Here is a 25,135-nt window from a genome sequence, read left to right as displayed (position 1 = left end):
GGAACAGGACCATTTTGTGGTCAGGGCCATGGCCATGGCTAACAATGAAGGAGAAGTTGCTCCCACACCAACTACTCTCTCTTCCGGCTCCTCTTGTCTACATATATCTCCAGTCTCGGTATGTGTATTTGTACTTTTGGCTTTCTGTTGTTAAACCCATTTTCGGTGGCCACCAAACGCCAGCGAACATAGTCGACCACAGTGAAAACTCATTAATTTATTCTTCTTTCGTTTGCTGAACTTAAAATAACAGCGTTAATCCGCTTAGCGGCTGTGCCATACGACTAAAACAACACCAGGCTCAGTTGTCGTCAAGCCTCAGTCCTAACCATTCCAGGGCCATGATGGAGCCATGAGGGCAGGCGGGTTGGCGGGTTGGCGGGCTGGAGCTCTTGCTCTTTATGGCAATCAGAAAACTGTGGTTACCATTGTGGATCCTGCTTGCTGACAATGACAATGCGAGTGTCGCGCCGCCAAACAAACAAAATGAATTAAGGAAAACCGCAATGACATAGTTACAGTGGCAAACACACACACACACACACACACACACTCACAGAGATAGAGAGAGAGAGGGAGAGCTTGTGTCTATGAGAGACTAGTTTTAGGATACGCATATCCCTTATGAATTCAAATTGTGTGCAATTGTCAAAAGTGCTCAAGTTGTAAACTTATGTAGCTACCAAAATTGTTAGACAAGATGAAGGCACAAAAGTCAGAGGCAAACTACTAACACTGACCTTTGGGCTAATAGTTCTGACTTAAAAGCTTAAAGTCTCAAATGAGTGAAGGATAAGTAAACTTCTATGAATTGGTAATGTGTGAGAAAAAACTTTCACCTAGTCCAAGGAAGTAAATATTCTAAAGTCATGCCCTTTACAGGAGTAAACTGAAAAAGGTCTCTAGATTATATTCCATTCTATTGTCAAAGTCTATTAATATTTGATATGCTTCATTAGAATTCATGTGTACTTAGTGCATAGGAAAAAGGGCAAAAAAAAGGATATTAAATTCCGCTGAAATTGCTACAAGAAATTAACCCGCTTCACATCAAAGTCAAAGGCAAATGCCTAAAAGAGAGAGAGAAAAAGCAAGCAAACTTTGATTTAGTCATTTTCTTTTTCGCTCCTTTTTCTTGCCGTCTTTTTCATCTGGATGGTTTTCATTATTTTTTTTTTCTAGGGCAATCTCGTGTAGTTACTTCAGCTATCCATTTATCACAGTTTAGACGTGCTGCTGTCAAAAAAGAACACCCGATTGGGCGGCCAAAATGGTGGCCAAAATGTCCTTTTAATTAGTGTTTAATTGAAATGCAAACTGGAATTTTAATCGAAAATAGCTGCTTGACAAAAGTTTAGTTTGACTTTTCAGCACATTAAACAGTTTGCATTGTAAGTGAGTTGCCTGAATAATTGAATTGCTAATCAAGAGAATCTAAGAATTCATATATTCAGCTCTCGAAATCCTATTAAAAACTGTATTCGTAGGGGGGTTGAATTTCCTAAGTAGGCAGCTAAATGAATTTTTTCCTTAAAATGTCTTCCTTCAAGAAATTGGGCACTGCAGCAATCTCACTTCAATGTTCTTTTTTATTCACTTGTAAGTTTGACACTAAAACTAGCTTAATTAAGAGCAGGGCACCAAGCCCCGCTTGGAGCGAAGTGTGGGGAGTTCTTTCGTGGGGAGAGCGATGGGCACCATCGGGAGAGCGGCGCGAGGTGAAAGCTTCCGCCTCCTTTAACCCTTGTGTTGCCCGGTTGGGCATAAACATGCTCCCCCCCTTGCAGGAGTGCAAGACCCAGGCAGTTTAATGGCACGCTCCGGACAGGGTCCAGCCAAAAACTGTGCGCATCGCAATCGGCCGCCCGCCAACCCCAGGTAGACTCCCTTCTAGCATGACCTCCGTGATCACATCCGCGCCCAGGACCAGAGACACTGACGACGGTCGGTAGAACGTCTCATCCGCCAGGACGATGCCCTCAAACTTTTTGGCGATCTGTGGGTCCACCGGAGCGCTTGGAGTGCGGCAGCACAAGCCATCGACCACCTTCAGGATCGCCTCCAATCGCCATCCTTCACTGATTGGGGACCGGATCACTGCTGCCACCGCTTTCTCTGCCCCTATATTGACGGCTGTCAACTTGAAGGCCGTGGCCAATGACGTCGCCATCGACGATACCGCAGAACAAGGGTCCACCAGGGCCTTCACGTCGAAGGTTTTTCCCTCCGTCTCAATGCGCACCATCGCCGTGGGCATCAGATGCGGATTGCGGTGCTGCAGCAGTGTGGTCAAGGTCAGTTTCGGATCGGAGGCTGGCGTTGGCGCGACCCTTCGTCTGGAGGACTCGGGGGTGACTCGGCGTACGACGGAGCTTGGAGTGCGTCGACGTGGCTGTTCATGGAAGTGAAGCAGCGTGTGGTGATCCTCCTCACAGATTCGGCACTTATCACCGCTTAAGCAGCTTCCTCCGGAATGTTGGTGGGCCAGGCAATTGGCGCAGTACTTATTCGCCAGCACTGCCCTCATCCTCTTCTCCACGTTCAGCCGCAGGAAGCGACGGCATCGCTTCAGAGGATGGATTCCGCGACAGACTCGGCAACGGAAGGACTCAGTTCCTCGCGAACATCTGCGCTCCTCTTTCGATGCCTGTACTGAACGCGGTCTCGGAGCCATGGAAACGGGATCTAGGTTGACGAATATCAGGAAGCTGCCGGGACAAATAATGAAGAAAGCGGATTAATGTAGGACGATAAAACACATATTACTACTGGCAGCTCGGCCCTTCTTCCTTGGGAGGAAGGACCAAGTGCTGGACGCTACTGTAGTTTTACGTAATGGGTTTGAATTCTTTCTTCTGGAGGAAGAAAGATCAACTTTGCGACGGGACGCTTCACAATACCGCGAGCGGTAAGCAGTTCGACGACGCGGACATTGCCGTCACTGCCAGGGTGTGTCTGGTGGATTCGCCCGAGACGCCATTCATTAAATGGAAGATTGTCGTCTTTGAGTACCACCAGATCGCCCACTTCAAGATTTTTAGAAGGGAATCGCCACTTATTGCGCTTATGTAGCTCCTTCAGATACTCGTCTTTCCATCGGGTGCAGAAATGCTGACTCACGGCCTTCAGACGCTGCCACCGGTTAATGATAGACGGTACCTGATCCTTGATTTCAGGTTCCGTCACGGATAGCAATGGACCGCCAACTAGGAAATGGCCTGGGGTCAAAGCTAAAGAGTCGGTGGGGTCTTCAGACATAGGAGAAATCGGCCGCGAGTTCAAACACGCCTCTACCTTAGCCAGCAGCGTAGAGAACTCTTCAAAAGTATACCTTTGGTTGGAAGTGGCCTTGTAGAACAGAGTTTTAAAACTCTTAACTCCAGCCTCCCACAACCCTCCCATGTGTGGTGCCCCGGGAGGGATGAAATGCCAGGACAGATTCTGATGGCTGTAGTGGGATAATATTTTCTGCTGGGTAGAATTTAGGAAATCTTTTTCAAGCACTCTGGATGCACCTACGAAGTTTTTCCCGTTGTCGGACTGCACTTGCTGGGGACACCCTCGCCTCGATACAAAGCGAGCGAATGCTGCCAGAAATGCTTCGGTACTCAAATCCGAAGTTGCCTCAAGGTGAATGGCTTTGGTGGAAAAGCAAACAAAGACACACACATATCCCTTTGATATGCGGCAAGCGCGGCCGGTGAAACTCTTGATGTCGAAAGGACCTGCAAAATCTATACCGGTGGTCGTGAAAGGACGTGCGAAAGTAGTTCGCTGGGCCGGAAGGGTGCCCATTAGCTGTGATTGCAGCCTTCTTTTATAAATCACACAGACTTTGCATGAATTGACCACCGATTTTACTAGATTCCGCAGTCTTGGAATCCAGTATCTCTGTCGGATGAGACGGACTACCAGTTGGCTGCCCCCATGGAGAGAGATCTGATGCGTGAAAAGCACCAACAGCCGGGACAACGGACTTACTACTGGCAACAGAATGGGGTTACGCTCATCGTAACTAAGGGCCGCTGCTTGTTGCACGCGCCCACATGCTCGGATCACACCTGATGCGTCAATGAAAGGATTCAAATTGAGAATGGTGCTAGACGTGGGCAGAGATTTCTTCTGCTGTAGACACCGATGTTCCGTCGGAAAGTAATCACGCTGAGTGACTCGGATCAACGCCTGGAGTACTTGATTGATCTCGCTAGAGGTCACCTCCCCGGAGTAATCGTTTGGCAGTTTACGACACCTTCTGCCGAAACGGATCACATATGCTATCACTCGTAAGGCACGTGCCAGATTGGAAAAACGAGATAATATCTCGTTGGCTGGCTTAGCGATCGCGACGTGGACCTTCACTACCCGCTTCTCCAAGGCAGTGTCTAGTGGGAGTGGTGTCGCTCGCTGCCAGGACTCTTGTGGTTCCCGTAGCCATGGTGGGCCGTGCCACCACAAATCCTTGTGTACCAATTCCTGCGCACTCAGGCCGCGGCTAGGGAGATCTGCTGGGTTGTCCTCTGAACGAACGTGATTCCATGGGGCGTCATTTGTTGCCGTCACAATCTTTGCTACCCGATTTGCGACAAACGTTGTCCATGTGCAGGGTGGCTTGTTTAACCACGACAGTACGACGGTGGAATCTGACCAATAAAAAGCCTCCGCATTATCAACTGGAAGTTGCGGAAGAACTGCAGCTGCCAGTTCCGCTAAAAGTGTAGCTCCGCATAATTCAAGGCGGGGCAATGAAACCGTTTTAACCGGGGCGACTCTAGATTTCGCTGCAAGAAGGCAGCATGATATGCCTTGGTCATTGCTAACGCGCACGTAAATTGCGGCACCATAAGCCCGCTGTGACGCATCGCAAAAACAATGGAATTGGATGTCGGAATTTGGGTCATGAAGAACCCATCGTGGAATTCGGATCTGGTCAAGGAAGGAGTAGCTCTTTGTAAAATCCTGCCACCTGTGATGGAGTTCACTGGGCAATTGATCATCCCACCCTAGCTCTTGTAACCAGAGCTCTTGCATAAACACCTTGGCTTGAATCACAAAGGGAGCCAGCCAGCCAGCGGGATCGAATAGCTTGGCGATCTGCCCGAGGACTTCTCGCTTAGTATAAGCTGACTTGACATCTTGGGGTGAGATGACAAAATAAAACTCATCCGTAGTCGCTTTCCATCGGATTCCCAGTGTTTTCGCTGTGCTGGCCTCTTCGATGTCGAGGAAATCAGCATTCAGTAAATGACTCTTTGGAATACAACTGAGCACGCTCTTCACATTCGATGTCCACTTGCGCAAGGGAAAGCCAGCTGAACCAAGAGCGTCTTGAAGTTCATTGACCATTGCGATTGCCGTTGTTTCATTATGAGCCCCTGCCAGGACATCATCGACATACATATAGGACTTGATAATATCGCTAGCCAAAGGAAATTTGGATTGTACATCACTTGCGAGTTGCTGAAGTACTCGGATGGCTAAGAACGGAGCACAGTTAATGCCAAACGTGACGGTATTCAGCTCGTAATCACCAAGTTGCCCCTCTTTATTTCGGAACAGGATCCTCTGAAATGGCGTGTGGATTGGATCGACCATAATTTGGCGGTACATTTTTGTGATGTCGGCATTGAAAACTACTCGGAAAAAACGCCACTTGAGAATCTGAGTAGTGAGATCGGACTGAAGTACCGGACCAGGGTAAAGTATGTCGTTGAGACTTACTCCGTTGGTGGACTTGCTAGAGGCGTTAAAAACTACCCGTACCTTTGTTGTGGTGCTGTCGGGCTTGAAAACCGCATGGTGTGGCAAATAAAAATTGTTATTAGTGCCGTCAAATGGAACCTGACGCATGTGGCCCAAGTCCAAATATTCTTGGATGACGGCGTCATACTCAGTTTTTGCCGGAATATTTTTAAGGAGTCGGCTTTCGTTTTTTAGGAACTGAGCCAATGCCCCTGGTCTGGAATGACCAAGGTTGATGTTGGTTGGATCTCGAAACGGAAGTGAGACCGTATATCTCCCCGCAACATCTCTTCTTGTGGTCTTCTGGAAATTGACCTCGCAAACAGAGTCAGAATCTTCTACCGGTTTGCCCGGTAGATCCTCCACCTCCCAAAACCTTGTGAGAAGAGTTTCAAGTCCCTCCTCTCTGCTAACTGCGACCCTCGTGGTGAACGCGGCACATGAACTGACGGGGACCCCTTGCAACGGGCCTGAAATGACCCAACCGAATCTCGTCTCTTGAGCCATTAAAGATCCGCACACTTCGGTCTGGATGCCGGAAAGAGTCACCGCTGGTATTACATCAATGCCAAGGAGTAGATCGATCTTTGCCTTTAATCTGAAGGAGGGGTCGGCTAGAGGAATATTGGGCATTCCTTCCAGTGTGGCTTGGGCTATCGTACATGACGGCAAATCATCAGCAACTTGGGACAAGACAAACGCTTCTATCTCGATCTGGACTGGAGGTCCATGCGATGACCGAATGCTTATGTGACAGACCTTCAAGGTTCTATTGACCTTTCCGTTAATGCCTGTCACTTCGGCCCTGACAGTTTGGAATGGTAACTTCATGAGTCGGAACATTCTTTCGGATATGAAATTGGCTTCAGAAGCCGGGTCTAATAGCGCCCGTGAAGCATAAGTAGTGCCCTTGTGCCAAAAGTCCACGATCGCTGTACCTAGCAACTTATCTCGTGAGGACCTTGCCTCAGAGGTAAAGTAAGTCCGGACAATATTGTGCGAACTGGGCTGAGCTGGGACCGACGTTGGATTATTCTCCGGTCGGGCGTCCTTGTGCAAGAGCGTATTGTGACGCCCCTTGCACGTGAAGCAATTGTGCTGACTCGGACAATCTTTTACTTGATGTCCTCTTGCGAAACAGTTCAGACAAAGGGACTTTTTCTTTATGTATGCCACCCTCTCTGGCACCGTCATCTGAAGGAAGCGGGGACATCGACGCACCGGGTGATTCTCCTTCATACAGAGATCACAGGATTTTGGTTTGGTGGTCACCTTGGCTTCAAATGTATTAGCCTTTCGGGTGGCTGGAATCGGATTTCGTGGAGGTTTCGATGTGGGAACCGAAATAGCCATTGCAGTTGTATTTTCCACCGCTTCGAGCGTACGGAACCGCTCAGTGAGGAAATCGTCCATCATTTGCCACTCTGGAATGGCAGTCTTGTCTCCCAGAGATTGCTCCCATAATGAAAGGGTATTCTTTGGCAATTTGATGGAACAGAAAAATACGAACATGCCTCCCCAAGTGGTTACTGGCAGGCCACAGTGCTCAAAAGCGCGAATGGATGCCTGCAGAGCATTCTGATGATCCTGTAATGCTTTTCCGGACTCATGGGAAATTTGAGGCAGGTCAAGAAGTGCTCGGAATTGGCTGTTCACGATAAGTCGCTTATTTTCGAAACGCTGTTTAAGTGCATTCCATGCCGTTTCAAAACCATCATTTGTAAGCGGGAATTTTGCTACAATGAGGTTGGCTTCACCCCTCGTTTTCGCTAGGAGATGGTACAGCTTTTCAACAGGGGAAATTCGCGAATCGCTTATGTAGATGGCTGTAAACAAGTCACGGAACGTGGGCCATTTTAAATAATCTCCCGTAAAGACTTCTGTGTCAATGGGTGGCAATCGACAGCCTCGTTCTGCTGGTGCAGAGGTAGGCGCATGACGGTTCGGAGGAGTCGGAGCAGACCTTTCATGGATAAGCTCGTTTAATCGAGCCGTGCATCGCTCGTAAACTTGATAGCATTTGTCATATTTAGCTTGGATGGCTAAATCTTCAGAGTTATCGTCTTTACCATCTATGAGTGCCTCGCATTTCTCATATTCCTGCTCGACCTTCTCCCACAACGCTTGAACTCGATCACGACGGACTTGGAGCGTAAATACGCTGACCTCGGACAGTGACGTGACGTGGTTGTCGACTTCAAACTGACTTAGTTTATCGCAAATGGAACCAAACTTCTTCAAAGCCATGGTGGAAGCAGCTAAAACCCTTTTGGTCTCGGACCGAGTGACTCTTGGGGCGGTTACCAAAATCTGTGGAAGTGGTACCAATGATTTGACCTCTTTTTGGCTTGCTCGTCGTGGCTCTGACGTGGCTTGCTGAAAGGTCGTGCTCGATGGTGCGGACTTGAGAGTTAGTGGACTAGAGAGGGTCTGAAATGCTCGGGAAGGAGGAGTAGTAGGGCTGGTACTCCTCTGGCGCTGACCTGGAGCAGCAATTGAGGATTTGCTCGGGGCTGCAGTGTTCTCAGCTGCTTTCTCGTCTTTTGACGGGCTCGTGCTCATAACCCCAGAGAGTGGCGGTTATAAAGTGGTGAGCTGGCTTGGCACGGCTTGAAAATTAGCCAAAAAGACGAACTGGAACGTTTGGGAAAAACTGGAACACTACCAAACCACTTGAAGAACGGCTTTGAAACGCCTTGAAATAGATTGAAAAAAAAACCAGAAAACGAGCTGGTACGTTTGGAATGACTTGGAACACTGCCAAAAAACCCTAGGAACGGCTTGGAACACCTTGGAATTCAAATATAACTACAAAGATGCGACTTGGAGCGGGTGGAAACACTTTGGAATTGAAATCGAACCAAAGATAAGACTTGAAACGCTTGGAAACACTTTGTAATTGGAATCTAACTCCAAAGATACGACTTGGAACGTGTGGGAATACTTTGGAATTGCAATATAACTCCAAAGATGCGACTTGGAACGTGTGGGAATACTTTGGAATTGCAATAGAACCAAAGATACGACTTGAAACGCTTGGAAACACTTTGGAATTGGAATCTAACTCCAAAGATACGACTTGGAACACGTGGGAATACTTTGGAATTGAAATATAACTCCAAAAAAATACGACTTGGAACACGTGGGAATATTTTGGACTTGAAATGTAACTCCAAAAATACGACTTGGAATACGTGGGAATACTTTGGAATTGAAATATAACTCCAAAAATACGACTTGGAACACGTGGGAATATTTTGGACTTGAAATGTAACTCCAAAAATACGACTTGGAATACGTGGGAATATTTTGGACTTGAAATGTAACTCCAAAAATACGACTTGGAGCACGTGGGAATATTTTGGAATTGAAATATAACTCCAAAAAATACGACTTGGAACGCGTGGGAATAGAATAAACAAAAACGCGGAACACAAATTTTTACCAATTAAATATTATTCGATTTTTTCCTCAACGTGACCCTTCAACCTATATACCCCACAAAGTGCCTGCCAACCTAGGGTATACAGCACAGCTACTTTTGGTCGTTTGCTTTGTGCCGGTCTTTGGCACATGAGCTTGCAGCTGTGCTGGTATACTGCAGTTAAGCGGTACTTATGTATGCTCGTATGTATGTATGTATATAGGCTGCAAGGGATAGCGGGATTTGTTCGCGGTGGTGGAAAAATATATTTGTGTGCGAAAAAATTAGAAATTTTGTGGAATGTATGTATGTATGGATATGTATATGGGAATCAATATGTAAAATTTTATGTATGGAAAAAATATGTATATGTATATGGATATGAATATATATATGTAAAATTTTATGTATGGAAAAATATGTATATATATGTATGTGTATGGATATGTATATATATATGTAAAATTTTATGTATGGAAAAATATGTATATATATGTATGTGTATGGATATGTAAAATGTTGGAGTATATATATATGTATTTAAAAATTTCTTTTTCTCTTTTTTCTTTTTTTTTAAATATGAAAATATGGAATGGCGATATGCAGAGGTGTGAATGGATCGGATTTCTTTATATAAATTAATGTTTTTTTTTTTTTTTTTTTTAATATGATTTCTTTTGCTGTGTCTAACCGATATGCCCCCAACTTTATAGGGTGTCTGGTCACCAGAAATGTCTAAGTGTGGCTTTTATATGTGAGAGGGTGGTTCACTTTCGTTTTTTTTTTTTTAAAAATCTTTATTATTTGTATTGAAAATTTTCTTCTCTTCGTTGAAAACCACCTTTCACTGCGCGCACACTTTTCCCAGGAGTGGACTGTATTTGCACAAAACCTTTATTTTTGGATTTAATGTAGCACTGGATATGTTTGTAATTTTTGTCACATTCACACACTCTGCTTGCATATACATATATATCTTATATGTAGGAGATCACTTTTTTCGTAGGTTTGATTCACTGCATACATACATATGTGTTAATATTTTTTTGAAATTGCGAAAAAATATATATTGGAAATAGGCAAATAAAATATGGCGCCTTATATACTTGGCCTATATATGCCAAAGTGCGAGGAAAAAACTTGAAGTGGGCGAACCAATATGGCGCCTTATGTACTGGACACATATATATGTATGAAAATTTGGGGACCAAAATTTTCTCTCCTTTGAGGAGGAAAAATTTGCGCGAAAGTAATTTTTACTTGGATTAGGAGAATCAATGGCAACAATTATATGTATGTGAGTATGGGTACGGATGCTGGAGGCATGTACATGTACTCATATACCTATAATTTGCAAAAAAATTACTTAGCTTGAAATATGGATGAAATTCCACCGATGCTAGTGGTTCGAGAGGATCTTAGTATCCGGCTCGAAGGACCAAATGTATTCGTAGGGGGGTTGAATTTCCTAAGTAGGCAGCTAAATGAATTTTTTCCTTAAAATGTCTTCCTTCAAGAAATTGGGCACTGCAGCAATCTCACTTCAATGTTCTTTTTTATTCACTTGTAAGTTTGACACTAAAACTAGCTTAATTAAGAGCAGGGCACCAAGCCCCGCTTGGAGCGAAGTGTGGGGAGTTCTTTCGTGGGGAGAGCGATGGGCACCATCGGGAGAGCGGCGCGAGGTGAAAGCTTCCGCCTCCTTTAACCCTTGTGTTGCCCGGTTGGGCATAAACAAAAACTAATGTTAAGTTTATAATTTTTTTAGCCAATATTTAACATGTTTCCTTTTAAGGAAGAATTATTGCAAAACGAATCAAAATAGCATTAAAATAATCACAAAACTTTATGCAATTTTAAATTTTAATCAATCTTTAATCAAAAGAAATCTTTATCGAAAAATGTTTTTATTTTAATTCAAATTTCTCAAATAAGAAATGACCAAAAAACTGGTCAGTTTATTTATCAACTGATTTTGACTTTGATATTGGACAGGGGCAAGACAGATATCCTTATGCCTCTTTGAGGATGAAAATTTAAATAGTTTACGATGTTAATCTAGTCAATTTTGAGAAACCCACAAATTTGTTGTACATTGGCCCTAAAATGCCACCTAAAGTGAAAACTGAATACATATTCAAATGAATCGATATACATACCTTCATATATGTATGTAAGTCAAATATGCATTTGAGAAATTATTTTGGCTCGAATGCCGAGTTAATCGCAATGCCAATGAAATTCATTCAAGTTAATAAGCTACTTAACCGACTTTTCATCACCAGCACTGCACAGAGTAAGAGACTGAGTGTGTGTGTGTGTAAATGTGGTGTATGTGTGGTAGCCATGGAATGCATATAATTATTTCCTATAGCAAGTGCATATTATTGATATAAAGTGGAGAGACGGCTGAGCATATTCTGCATAATTAGGTTGAGTGCCATATGCACTGACCACAAAATGGAATAATTAAAGGTCTACCAAAGGTACAGAGAGGTTAAAGTGAGTGTGGGAATGGTGAAATGCAATTAAAATGGGATTATATATTATTCTCTTGGTATATTAGCCAAGTAGAGAACTACTTATACTTAAGCATAGTTCAATAGACTTTGAATGACTTTGAACTTAAAATTCAATAAAATTAAACAATTTCTAGATCAAAATAGCTAGCCATATATTCGTAGAAATCGATGTATTACAAATTTTAAAATATATATACGATTTCCATCGATTTCTTATTAATTCCATTCGATCTATGCATTTTTCCAGAGTGTTGATAGATTGATGCAATGTGCAATCGTATCATTAACATCGACTGATGGAAATATCAAGCCCAAGAACTCCAATAGGCAAGGCTGTTCCGATACAACAGCAGAATAATCTTCATATGAAATGAGTCCATCTTTGTCTACATCGAATTTTCTGATGATAAACTCACACATATCCTAATAGGAAATGAAAATAATTACATGTTAGAGATATTGAGCTTAATTCTAAACTAACCGCTCTAAGTTCATTGATTTCATCTTCATCGTCGCCACTGAAAAAATGCTCCACTGCATTGACAACTTGTTCGCGATCGATATAGCCAGTTCCCTTGGTATTATAGACCTAATGAAATCGATAAAAAACTCCTTGACCTAATTCAATTATTTAATTAATAACATTTACCTCGAAAGCAAATTGCATTTTGGTAGACAAATCCTTGGTTGTATATAAAGTAAACAATTTTATCCATGCCTGGGCACTCACATATTTCACATCGGTGGTAATGGCCAGCAATATACGATCTATAAGCTTCACATTCGATATATTGAATAGAACCAAAAACAGATGATAGAATTGCTTTTTTTTCATCATTTTGGCTGTCGGTCCATTCCTCAAAACGAATTTGTAATAGACAATCAGCAGACAAGTGACATCGGTGTGTGTTAGATGCGTGTTGACCGAACACTCTTTGGCCAAGCCAGCGTATAAAGCAGCAAAACGGCTATTCTGCATGCTATCGATAGTCCCATCTAAATAATCCATTTTCTCTTCCAAACGAATAATAAATTCAAATATTAAGTGTATCTTGCAATTGATATTTGAAAAATGTGCCCGATGAAATTGATGTTAAGCAAGTTTTCTACTTAAGATTTAATTGAAAAGTCAAGGAAATATTGATGAAATGAGAATTTCTAATTTTCTGATATGTCTGAAATTTCTGATAACGAATTTGGTTTATTTTATAAATTTTTCAATATTAAGCTCGACAAGTTTCTCCAATTTGGACAAATGAAATAATTGGAACTGCTATTCTTCAAGGCCGAAATACCTCGTAAAAGACCTAGAAGACAAGTTGGGATGGGATCAAATCGAAATATGGGTGATCCAAAAATGAGAAGAGGTCATTTATGTGTTTAGAATTCAGTTGATCGATTTGAAATTATAACTCCATACCTTCTTTTAGTAAGGATATCATAGACTCAACTGCCTGGAAATGTGTTAATTGGATTTAATAGCAATCTAACTAAACTTAAACGTTCAAACTCATCTTTAATACGCCCAAAATTCTTGTCCAGTTAAACAGATTTCAATTTGATGTATTGCCACATCTTGTTTCGCCTTTTTAATATCAAAATTTTTATGCGAATTAAATTGTTACAAATCGTCCTACTCAACATTTGCAGATTTAAGTGTCTTTTGAATACCAAAATGCTAAAATGAATCAATCAAAAAATAAGGCGAAAAATGTGGAAATCTCTTTCTCTTTAAAGGCCCTGTGCAAATCCGTTAATACTTGTTGGTATATTTCTTTTTATTTTCTTTTCTTTTTGGAGGGGTTGTGTCAACTTGCCGACATTAAGGATCTTGTGAGTTTTCCTCCCCTTTCGTTTTGTCTGGGAGTGTGTGTAATGGAATGTGTGGGTGTGGGGGGGTGGATGGGTGTGTCGGTTGTTCGTGTGTGTATTTGTGGATTTTTTCCGCTTGAAAGGTCTTAACACCCAGCTCGGCACTTTTGTTTGGATTATTATATTCGCATTTCTCACATGTGCTCAAGCTGATGTAATTTTTATGTTTCATTTTATTTTGTTAAATTTTGCTCTTGTTTTGTTATGGCTTTTAAATTGCTCAAGTAGGCTTTACATTGAATTTCAGTCAAATGCAAATTTCAGTGAACAAAAAACCGAAAGACGAAAGCAAAACAAAACAAAAACAAAAAAACCCAAAAAAAAAAACAAAAAAAAAACCAAAACAAAAAAAAAAGCGTTAGTTAACAAATTTACCAAAATGAATCGAATTGACTGTAGTATGGATGATATGGCCAATACCAAGTTTCTAACAGCCTATGGTAGCCTGATCAAACAGTTTTGCACATCAACAGATTTTAATTATAATGAAGTTCTTGGCCTTATGGTTGTCTATTATAAATTTGTCAAGTTCAATGGGCCAACAGCGAAAAAGATGACCAAAAAGCAATTCTATGAGCTGTTCTTGGTGCTATTCCGTATTTGCGATATGTCAATTATCGATCGTGTATTATTGTGTATTACAAACGATGTGCGTTTCGTGATTCCAGAAGCCTGGATGCAATTATTTTCGGTTTTTCTTTCCAAGGACACGAAACTTCGTTCTCAATTCGCCTATAATGTAAGTTTATTTATGGCGGCATATTCTAGTCCACAAATCAAACGATTTGGTCATATATTCTAGGTTTATACGTATTCCGGCACTACTAAATTGAATCGTGAGGCTGTTTGCTTAGCTGTGGAGAAATTTTTCGAAGGTGACGATGATGATGAAGTCAATGAGTTAAGAGCGGTATGTAACTTTCTCTTCGATTCGTTTTATTATGTAATAATCGTATGCCTTGCAGGACATGGTTGAATTTGTTTTTAATAAGTTTGATTTGGACAAGGATGGCATTATATCTTATAGTGAATATGCAGAAGTCGTACAGAATCAGCCACCATTAATAGAATTCCTAGGACAAATCTTTCCCGACGATAATGATCTTACCTTAGTAGCTTTATGTACTAATATAGAGTCTAAGTTTAGAAGTGATGATTGAGAGTCATTATAAACTCTAACAATGTGAAACCGAAACTAAATCTTTGTTATGATGATAACTTTGCTTGCATTTCTTTGGTTTTAATTGTTCATTTTCAGTTGGTTTCTGTGCCTTGTTGTTAACATTTTTACGGTTCAGTTTATTAATTTTAATGCCAACGGCTAATTTTATGCTCCACAACGAGAGAGAGACCGAGAGGATGAGGAAATGGTGGGGTGGGGAGGGGTATAGGGGACAACATATGCTGTTTAGCCCACTTACACAAAAGAGTCGCAAGTGTTGAAAATAGGCGCTTACAAGGATTTCGCTGTAAGTTGAGCAAAGCTTTACAATGAAGTAATTTTCTATTAAGTACACACAAAAGTTGAAATTGCCTTTCGAGTGGCGGAGGCGGCGGCGGCTGCTGCTGCTGCGGGTCCTGTATCTTCTGGCATTATGTTTTGTTTCACTTTCAGTTCTCATTCTTCCTTTTATTGTTGGTATTTTTTTTTCTGCTGCTGCTGCAAATCTGTGCGAATGTAATTGTCTGTGTCGTTTTTGTGTGTTGCCAGTTTGTGTTGTTTTTGTTGTTGTTGTTCGTGTTTAACTCTTTCTTCTTGGCTAGTAAGTAAGGATATACAATCCCTAGGCCCTAGGCAAAAACTTGTTGTTGCTGCTACTCGTGTTGTTTCTACTGCTTGTTTGTTGACGGCAAAGCATTTATTTTGCGGCTTTGTAAAGCAATTAAATATCCTATTTCTCTTTCTCTCTCTCTCCCGCCTTGCTTGTATCCTTTTAGCCATCTTTACCCCATCCCGTAACATATGCGGGCATACATTTTCATCCCATCCATTTTATTCCCACACTTTTGTTTGCGAAGCCAACATGAAATTTTCTAATTAAATTGCCCAAATTATATGTTACATGGAATTCACATATGTGTAAGTATGTATGTATGTATTTACCACATGCACATACATAAGTGTAAATACATGCAGATATTTTGTTGATTTTTAGTTAAACTATCTTATCTCTCACCTAAAGCAAAACACTTTAATTATGAATTTCATTTTAATACTAAACTAGTAATTTTATGAGCCGTTTCTGTCAGTGATTGAGGCTTTTGTTTGACAGAATCCATCTCCACAAAGGCTTGACCCATGGAATGTGTGACAAAAGAAGTTGTCCTAGTGGAGACTAATAGAAGTAATTTTTGGGTTCCATGGTGTCTTTCTTATCATCTATGTTCCATGCATAAAGAGGTTGTTCTTTCTATTTTGTAATGCCACAACACAACTTTCTCTTAGAAGCTTTTTTGGTGTCTTCCTTATCATACTTGGCCGATATAGAGCTCAAACTGTATGACTACCTCACGTGTCACAAATTTCTCCTTTATTGAGGTAACAATCAGTTAAAAAGAACAGTGGAAAACCAGTTTCAGTTAGCCCCTATTATAATTTAGGTCATTAAAGATTCCAAATTCAAAATTTAATAAAACTTTCATCGAGTTTATAATTCAAAACTCTCAAGCTTTTACTTAAGAAGATAAATTTTCTGTATATAGCATATCCCTTTAACTTGTCCAACTATTTCATTAATTGTTAAACATTTTTAGTCTATAAACTACCAAGTATTTTGTTTGTATTCGAATGTTTCGAATGTGTGACATATTCATCAGTATTAAGCTAATTGAAATATATATTTTTTTGCACCACCAATTGTGTGTTAATTTCGTTTGGCCATTTGGAAAATGCACAATTTGCATTTAACCAAGTGTTAATGCACTGTGTGACTACATAAAATGCCAACATGCTGCGAGTGCAACAAGATTTACTGTAGGAAAAAGGAAAAAAATAAGAGGAAAAACACATTCTGCAGGCGATAAATGGACTGACGAATGCAAAAGGATACAGAAATGACCAGCACCACTGACTATCAGTGTGTTAGTGTTTGTGTGTGTATATTTTTCTTTCATTTTTTTTTTTTGTGTATGTGTGTGTATGACAACATAACATAAATGCGAGGAAAAAGCCTGGAAAACAAACATAGCAGTCCGCTAAAGGGGCAAGTTAACAATGAAAAGAAGAAAAAAATGAAATTCCAGCAACTCAGTTAAAACGTCGACATTTTTTTTTAACAGTCAATGCAACAGGAGAGACGCCTCGCGCAAGGAATACACAAATAGCAAAAGGACAACAACAAGTGAGAAAGGGAGACCCCTTTTTTTCTGTTGGCATTTGGTTGAGGCCTAGGCTAGCAAAGGGTCAAGTCCGTGACGTGGTCACTTTTCATGTTTCTGCCCCCCATTTCGACCCTTGTCGTCTGGCAATGCGAAAGTCACGCGTTCAACTTTTTATGCCCGGCGGACAACTAGCCATGTCATTGACTGGGTCGCCACCAGTCGATGGCCAATCCGATTTCTGACATCTTTCAGAATAAGAAGAAAAAAAAGGCCAATACAAAAAATTGAAAAACATAGCTGGCTTATATATTTGTTACCCATACGCTCTGTTGCACGCAAACGAATTTATTTCCTTTCATTCCCATCCATGAGAAAGAACTTTGCTTTTTGAGCCACAGAAACCGCACAGAGAAAATTTGTTAAGTGTTTCAACAGTTTTGAGTTGCTGAAAATGTATTTACACACACTGATACACTCACTCACTAGCACACACAGAACTACAGGCATTACTTTTTCCTTCTGCATTGAAAAGTGGAAATGCCGCAAATTGTGAAATGCCATGTTGTCATGTGGTTAAGACCAGAAAACTTTTGGCTCCGTGTATTCTTCTTTAAATTGCATGAATATTGCTATCCTAACTAGAATTTGAATAAAAAATTCTTCAGATTTCTAATTTTTAGCTGTGTGCTAAACTTGGAAATCCAAACAAATTAATCATTGAATTTAATATGTATTCAAGTTATTAGAACCCCAAAATATAATCTTCTATTTACTTATTTCAGACAATTATAAGCTCCGGAGCCAAAAATTGAATACCTTACTTATATTTCAACAGCTTTTTTATCTAATTGAAGTCTTGGGAACATTAGGATCATGAAAAGTTATTCGTTTCTATGTTAGGGTCTTGTATGTTTTCCTTATTATATTGTCTTCCCGTCATATTTTAAAACGTCATATACAAATTCGAAAATGCATTGCAACTGCAATGAATGAAGACTTAAGTCTAGTGTACTACAGTGTATCTTGATTTGTACTTTACTCTTTATGGTCTTTCTCACTTTAATAATGTAAAAATATATAAAAATTACCAAGGAGACAATAGAGATTACTGCGGTAATAGAAACTTTACCAGCAATTTTATGATTTTCATTTCATTGCAGAAATAACGTATTGAAATTCATTTTAACGGCAACAAATTGCCATCTGTTTTTTTTTGTGGAGAAGCCATTGAAAAAGTACCTACTAAAAAATCCTTAATGCCTTTATGCCTGAAATGAAAGGAAAATCTGTGTAACAAAATGTTAAAAAAAAAAAACCAAAAACGAAAAGGATATCCGCGCATAACATCTAACGATAACAATGATAACAATAATAATAATCATCATCATCGTCGACGTCGTCGTCCTTCTCATCCTCCTTAAGAAAAGAGAGAGCGGTGGAAGAGTTGGAGATGGGAGCTGGGAATTCCTGTTGTTATATCAGTGTAGAAAAGGATACAAGGAATGAAATGTGTGCAATATTTACATCTATTGAGATTTCTCTCAAGCGACCTGGAATCGTTTTGATTGTCACATTGTCATCATCTGCATATTAAGTACAAGTGATTACACTTCTCTCTGTATGAGTGTACATACATGTGTGTGTGTGAGGGGTGTATTTGTGTGTGTGAGGATTTGGTGGTGCTGCTGGCAACGTGATGTGTGCGGCATTGAAATTTCGGCATTTAAATCTAACCAAGCAAAAAACGAGGCACGGACACACAACACAGAGAACACACAGAGAACACACAGAGACACTCACTCACACACACACACACCCACCGACAGTGAAAATACAAAAGCCATTGAATAACGATACATATGTATCTCTTGTTAACGAGCACAGCACGAGTACACGAATGTAAATGCTTTTTTTATTTCGCTTTCTTCTCTCTTTTTTTTTGTTGTTTTGTTTTGTTCTGTTCTAAAAGTGGATTGGTTGGAAATCAAATCAGTTTGGTATAGAAGCGGAAACGGAATCCATTTCAGGCACGTGAAGTCCTTTTGATTATCCTGGTTTTTGTATTCAAACGCGGCACAACCTCAAAGAGAATAAAAAAAAAACCCAAAATGTCATTCAATGTGAGAAATGAGCTAAAAAGGAAAAAAAACAGTTGGCTTAATGCATTGAAAAGTTAACTAAATTTTCAACTTTTTGCGAGATTTACGCCAATTTTCATTTGATCAACAAACATTTTTGAAGGGACAACTTTATTTAGGTTTTAAAACTTTTCAAACATATGTGGAGAACTTAAAAAAAAACTGAAATGAAGTTAGGAGGACTCATTACTATTTTATGTTGGGAAAATCCAAAACAAAATTGTTGTGTTTTTTATTAATCAATCCTTGACCGGCTAAATTAATGACCTATGTTAAATTTCATTTATTATAATTCCAATTCTGACTGATTCCAATGGGAAATCATGAGATAAAACATAACAAGTTAGGTTTATTACCATTATTCTACTTTTTGTCTGGTTTGTTTAAGTTGTTATTAGGTAAAAAATGTTTAATTTTGAAAATATGGGCAATACTCAGATCAATTTCCATCGCCTTGGAATAAAAATATGTTGATTAAATGTCCCCTATATGTTTATTATTCTAAGAGAGGCCTTTTGGATAACATTTCGTTGTTTTTTGTCAAATATTTGTGGTAGATGAGATATTTTCTTCAAAACTGCTGTGAAAGTCGTTAAAAAATATAGAAAAAATTTGAGGTTGCTCTACACTTTTTCTAGTTCTTAGCCAAATTAGCAGCGTTACGGGGAAAAAATAATATAAAACAAGGAAAAGGAATATTGTGGAATTCTGAGGCATCTAAAGTTAAGATTATAGATCTATTGGTTTAATCACTCTCAAGAAATACTCAAATTTGCATAATCGATCAGTAAATTAATCGTGAAACTTGAAGTTGGCATAGGTGTAGCTTTGCCATCTACAAATGGATCAGTAGAAAATACAAACATAAAATATATAAGTCTACAAAATAAATGTCGCTTTCAATTTAGAGTCTCACGTTTTGCTTAAACTTTTTGGCATATATGGCCATACAAAACGTATTAAAGCTATTTTGTTAACTAAGTTAAGAAGGAGTTGGTTTGCACTTGAGGTAGACCAGCCAAGTAACTACAGTTGATTAAGGTAATTATAAAACTACTAAACTGCCTTTTACCACTGAAATTTCTTCTTAAGTTCAAACTCTATATATTCTGTGCGAGAATCGCAAGCCATTCAAGTAAAACATTAACTTTGAAAAGAACTAACCACTAATTAAGTAAATACTTCAGTATTTGCCACTCATAAGAAGTAAGTAATTTGATAGCCACACACATGCACACATGCACACACACACACAGAGACACTTCTAGACACAATGAGTATGAGTTTGTTGCTGCTGGCATTGCATTCAATGCTCTACTTTCTTGGTTTTTCATTGTTTCTCGCTCTAGAATTAAAACTAAGCACTTCAGAGCACACAATTCGCATAAACAAGGGGAAAAAAAGAGAAAGAGAGACACACACACAGCAAGCAGGGGGAGAGAATGAGAAAGGAAACAAAAATGGTAGCACTTGAAAAATCGTAAAATTGAAATTATAATTGCCACTGCAACTGACTCGAGAGAGAAAAGGTTTTTTTCCGCCCCTCTTCCCCTTCTTTCTTTCTCTTCTTTGTGTTGCACCGCGAAAATTGTCCGGGCTTTGGTTCGGTTCGTCTCTGTCTTGTTGTTCTCTTGTATTTTCTGACCTGCCAAAGATGGTCTAATTGCGTTTTCAACTGATCGCTGGTATCGTTAAAATGCTTGTCAAATAATAATTACACCAGACCAGGCATTTCTCCCCCCTCAGCTGTATATACGTATGGCAATAAAATACAAAGAATGCCAAGCAATTTGCTTTTTAATTGCACTTGCCATATCACGTTCACTTGCCAGAGCTATGCAATGTTATGCCTAAGCTGCTCCCATTTGACATACAAATATGTTTAATATACGAGTATGCACATATACATATGTATGTATATGTGTATATGTATATGGGATGTCTATATAAATAAGGCAAAAGGAATTTCAAAGCTTGTAATCTACCCTCTTCTGGTTTAACCTTTCGTATCAACCTTTTTTGTGTGCCAAAAAGTGCATGTGGCAAGCCGGATGTGTTGCGACATTTTTCGTAGCAAAAAGCGCTAAAATATTTCCACACATATTCTCTGAAAAGGGAACAACATTGAAAAGCAGCTCCCGCTGTCTCCCTCTCTCTCTCTCTTCCGCACAACTAACCCCTTCATCCAAGTAACAATGCCCTAGGAATGGCACTTGGTGTTTGCTACATTTGTGCAACAAACTGTAGTTTGTCTGTTACGGATTTGGTCAGTTTTTTTTTCCACTCTTTTCCTTTCATGCTGCATGATATTCAAAAAGTTGGAGTTTCCATTTTTTCGGGTAGAATTTTTATTCCATTTCCGTTTGTCCGTAGGTGTTGTTGTTGCCCGGGATTTCAGGATTGAGAAGGCGGCTTAACAATTTGTCGATAATTCCACTTTTTGAGGTCGCTCATTGAAAATCAATAGTTTTAGGTTCTTCTTAATCCAAGCAGAGTTCATATGAAATTAAATATCAATAGATTGCATGATGCCCAAAAATGTATGCTATGTTTTTTTGAGCTAGTCGAATTTATAGTTTTACTTCATTTTAAACACTTTTCAACTTAATTTGTGGTCTTTTTAATAGCACACATGAATTTTCCATCACACTCTCTCTCTCTCTCTCTGCCTCACTCTCTCTCTCTAATATTTTCACACTCTTTCATTGGGTCAATTTCTTGCAGTTATTGAAAATGCAACACAAAATGCTGCACTTGAAATTGCAAATTATTTTTAAGTACGAAGAAAACTGTAAATTGCACAAAAGCCAATTGTGAGTATTAGGAAATTGGTTTGTGTGAGTCTTTCGATGTGTGTGTGTTTTAGTAAACAGGACAAACAGGACGATAACAGCATTGAGAAAGAGGAGAATTTGCCAATCTATAGCAGAGGACAGGAGCAAACTCTGATGAGTATATGTGGTCTTTTCCTACAGAAGCTCCTCAGGACACTTTTTGCTTATTGAACTTACGTAAACAACAACAACAAAAAAGAAACAATTTTAGAATGTCTATAGATGGGTACACTAATAAAAAAAGACACAATAGTATCGAAACTATTTCAATTCCACCATTATCCAATCAGAGATGCAAGCACAAAATTATCAAATTGAAAGTAAATTTAATAAAAACTTGGAAAATCTTTACTGAACTTTAAGTTACCCATTTTTAGCTAAACAGTGATTCATTCTATGAGAAAGAAAGAGATAATAATTTAGTTCTTATTTATCTTTGAATGATTTCTTCAAGTGTATTTTGCTTTTTGTTGTAGTAGTAACGTGAACCAAAGTGTTTGCTGCATGCAACTGATTGCAAAGGATTTTATGGTTGTTGCTGCTTTAGATGTTGTTCCTGATGTTACTGTTGTTGTTGTTGTTGTTTCGCCTGGCAATTGCAATGGCAATGCAAAAATACACAACAGCAGCAGCAGCTACAGCAACCGAAGCAGCAACAAGAGCAACAGCAGCCGCTGCCGATCGCATGAGATGCAACGTTTAAGTGCAGTTGCTTCGTTCTGTTGTCTGTTGCCTGTGAAAATTGTGGAAACAAGGAGCTTACCCCAATGTGGCAACGGGCTGGGGGTTACAATCTATCGATGGAGCCTTGTTGCCACAGAAGGTGTCGCTCGTTTTCTGTCTATTTGAGTGTGCCAGTGTGCCTGTGTGTGTGTGTGTGTGTGTGTGTCAAAAACAAGAGGAGGCCACACCAAGTGGAGTCCGCACCAATGTTGCCATGGCAGTAGCTGTAAAATGTCGACATCAGCATTACATGCGACAATTGCTCCAACTGCGGATTTTTAGTTTAATGCCAATGCAAACGCAAACGCAAATGCAACAACACGCCAATACCAAACTAAATGCAATCGGTGACGGGAAATATGTTCCTCGAAAACATAGAAAAACCCCCAAAACGGAAGTTCCGTTTTCTGCTAGTCTAATTAAGCAGAGAAAAGTCAATTAGTGAAAAACCTGAACAAACTCGGTTAGCTTTAAAACTTGCCCCCCAGTTGACATTTTTCAAATACCAAAGAACTCTTCTAAAAGGTTGTATCAATGTATACTCCAAATTAATAACTTTTCTTAGTCTTAATAATTATTTTCACATTATTTTCTGTTTTTCTTCTTCCCCATTGATTCAACAAAAAACTATTACACCTATAAGCCCTCTCGGTTACAACAGATCTCAACTTTTTCAATACACAACGACCTCTACAATTTTTTTAGTATATATAGTTCTCTTGTTCAATTCAAAAATAGCAAAAAACAAACTCCACAAGCTCGTGCTAGAAACAAAGAATAAAACTTACTCAAGTTTTCCAATAAAATTAAAAGTTTGGCTGCATGCGCAGATTTTGTTACGATTTTTGCTTGTTTTTGGTTTATTTTATTTATTTATTAAAAGTAGAAAAATACAACTACAAAACATTGAATTGCGGACAGGCGTTTTAGCCAAGGGGAGAGCTAAAAAAGTTTTGATTGCCAATAAAGATTTGCAGGTGATAATATAGCATAATCTGGGCACGTTTCAAAGTTGCAGGAAAAAACACAAAAGAAAAACAATGTTTAAAGTGCTTTACACAAAAACGCTAAAACAGAAACTGAGTAAAATAATAATTTATAAGCAAAAAAAATAGGTTTTTCCTCTCCCCTCTTAGAAGAGGGGAGATTTAGAACTCACACTGTGAGAATGCACAAACTGTATCTTTACCTTGTTGACAAATGAACTAATTAATTTCCTTTTTGGACCTGGCAAACTCAACCATTAGCTGCAGCTGCTACTTGCTAAACTTTTCCATCTCTTTTTGTTTTTTTTTGCTGGCAAAGGTTACTTAAGAAAATCTTTGACAAGTGCTAAAAAGAAGGCAAGAAATTATATTCCAAAAATTTAGTTGATATACCCTTTAGATATATCTATATATACGTAAGGTCATAATGTGGCCTTTGACCTGGTTTTTTGTATAAGAAGTTTGCCTGCATTTAATTACAAAAAATAGAGGGGAAAATGTCACGCGCCACTTTGCAACTCCCTCCCCCTCTGTCTCTGTCTCTATCCCTCTCTGAGCGTGAACAAAAGCAAACAAAATTTCAATAATAAAATTTTCAACATTTTGGCGCCATGAAGACGCAGACAAACAACTAAACACCAGGGCCAGGACTCTATCCAAAGAGCTGGCTACAATTGCAGCAGAATCATAATTACAGTCACGTTGCTAATGAATTTTGACAAAGAAAGTGCAAAAGAAAATGCCATGAAAATGGAAATGTAATGGAAATGCATTTAGAAAAAGCTTTGACCTTTTCATTTCAAATCAAGTCAATGTCAATGACTATATAGAATATTCAAGAAATGGAAATCCATCAACTTTGTCCAAGTAATACAGATCAAGAACAAATTGACTGAAGTAAGACATTGTTTCAGAGATTATTAAAGGCCAATTTGGACTTATATGATTTCTCCTAAGCCTGAAGAATTTGCCACCTCAGAGAATGTAAATGTAAATATATTATCCTATACACAAACACCCATTGAATTCTAGGGAATTTCTAGTCTACTTTTTCTACGAAAATTTAATTTCCAACTCTGTTGTTTCGCTCGAAAATTGATTTAGATGAAGCAGCAAGAAGCAGGCCAGAAGAGGGGCGAAAGAAAGTCAAAAATAACTCATAGCCAAACAATGTAAAGTCCAAAATGGATGATAAAATAGAAATTCGTAGCAATTCGTGTAATTGCAAAAAGCGTGTTTTCTACATCTATGTTGAATGTTGTTCGTAGAAAGCTACCATTTCGCTATCACCGACGAGTTGGTAAGAGTCAGAGACGAGTCAAGTCTCTGTCCGGAACAACAACAACAATAAGAACAACCATGAAATTTATGGGGCAACTGTGGAGAAGACCAGGGAGCCGTGGCAACCACGCCCAATACTTCAGTAAACATAAATTTATTTATGAGCATGTGTCCGTGTTCCGTTGTGCTCCACACACACACACACACACACACACACGTAGAACGAGTCCAAGTCCACCTCCATCTACTTCCGCTAGCTAGCTCCACCTCTCTCTTACAATGTTCCTGCTGCGTT

The 25,135-nt window shown here is 39.6% G+C and overlaps 3 protein-coding genes across 3 annotated transcripts; 1 reads left to right on the top strand and 2 right to left on the bottom strand.

The window, feature by feature from the left end:
- Nucleotides 1-1,734: 1,734 nt before the first annotated feature.
- On the bottom strand, nucleotides 1,735-10,756 carry LOC124459687. Its single transcript, XM_047009185.1, has 2 exons — nucleotides 10,530-10,756; nucleotides 1,735-2,708 (listed from the first exon to the last, which is right to left on the bottom strand). The coding sequence occupies exon 2, from the start codon at nucleotides 2,672-2,674 to the stop codon at nucleotides 1,808-1,810; it is 867 nt and encodes a 288-aa protein (XP_046865141.1). The 5' UTR covers nucleotides 2,675-2,708; nucleotides 10,530-10,756; the 3' UTR covers nucleotides 1,735-1,807.
- A 1,056-nt stretch (nucleotides 10,757-11,812) lies between these two features.
- LOC6647559 lies at nucleotides 11,813-12,838 on the bottom strand. The gene is made up of 3 exons (XM_002069499.3): nucleotides 12,335-12,838; nucleotides 12,167-12,274; nucleotides 11,813-12,108 (listed from the first exon to the last, which is right to left on the bottom strand). Exons 1-3 carry the CDS (start codon nucleotides 12,692-12,694, stop codon nucleotides 11,917-11,919), a joined length of 660 nt encoding a protein of 219 aa, XP_002069535.1. The 5' UTR covers nucleotides 12,695-12,838; the 3' UTR covers nucleotides 11,813-11,916.
- Nucleotides 12,839-13,857: 1,019 nt separating this feature from the next.
- On the top strand, nucleotides 13,858-14,775 carry LOC6647560. Its single transcript, XM_002069500.4, has 3 exons — nucleotides 13,858-14,296; nucleotides 14,360-14,467; nucleotides 14,523-14,775. Exons 1-3 carry the CDS (start codon nucleotides 13,937-13,939, stop codon nucleotides 14,715-14,717), a joined length of 663 nt encoding a protein of 220 aa, XP_002069536.2. The 5' UTR covers nucleotides 13,858-13,936; the 3' UTR covers nucleotides 14,718-14,775.
- Nucleotides 14,776-25,135: the final 10,360 nt, after the last annotated feature.

This window comes from Drosophila willistoni, chromosome 3R, assembly GCF_018902025.1.
Source record: "Drosophila willistoni isolate 14030-0811.24 chromosome 3R, UCI_dwil_1.1, whole genome shotgun sequence".
Lineage (NCBI taxonomy): Eukaryota > Metazoa > Arthropoda > Insecta > Diptera > Drosophilidae > Drosophila > Drosophila willistoni.
Note: the sequence above shows the minus strand (reverse complement) of the source record. Positions and strands in the feature narration are given on the sequence as shown.

Bases quoted from the DNA above. Each gene is read 5' to 3' on its own strand.
- LOC6647559 (XM_002069499.3), bottom strand. From the start codon at position 12,694: ATGGATTATTTAGATGGGACTATCGATAGCATGCAGAATAGCCGTTTT. The intron at 12,275-12,334 runs GTAAATGTTATT...CGATTTCATTAG, and splicing joins AAATGCAATTTGCTTTCGAG to GTCTATAATACCAAGGGAAC. The intron at 12,109-12,166 runs GTTAGTTTAGAA...ATTTCCTATTAG, and splicing joins AAATCAATGAACTTAGAGCG to GATATGTGTGAGTTTATCAT.
- LOC6647560 (XM_002069500.4), top strand. From the start codon at position 13,937: ATGAATCGAATTGACTGTAGTATGGATGATATGGCCAATACCAAGTTT. The intron at 14,297-14,359 runs GTAAGTTTATTT...CATATATTCTAG, and splicing joins GTTCTCAATTCGCCTATAAT to GTTTATACGTATTCCGGCAC. The intron at 14,468-14,522 runs GTATGTAACTTT...TATGCCTTGCAG, and splicing joins AAGTCAATGAGTTAAGAGCG to GACATGGTTGAATTTGTTTT.
- LOC124459687 (XM_047009185.1), bottom strand. From the start codon at position 2,674: ATGGCTCCGAGACCGCGTTCAGTACAGGCATCGAAAGAGGAGCGCAGA.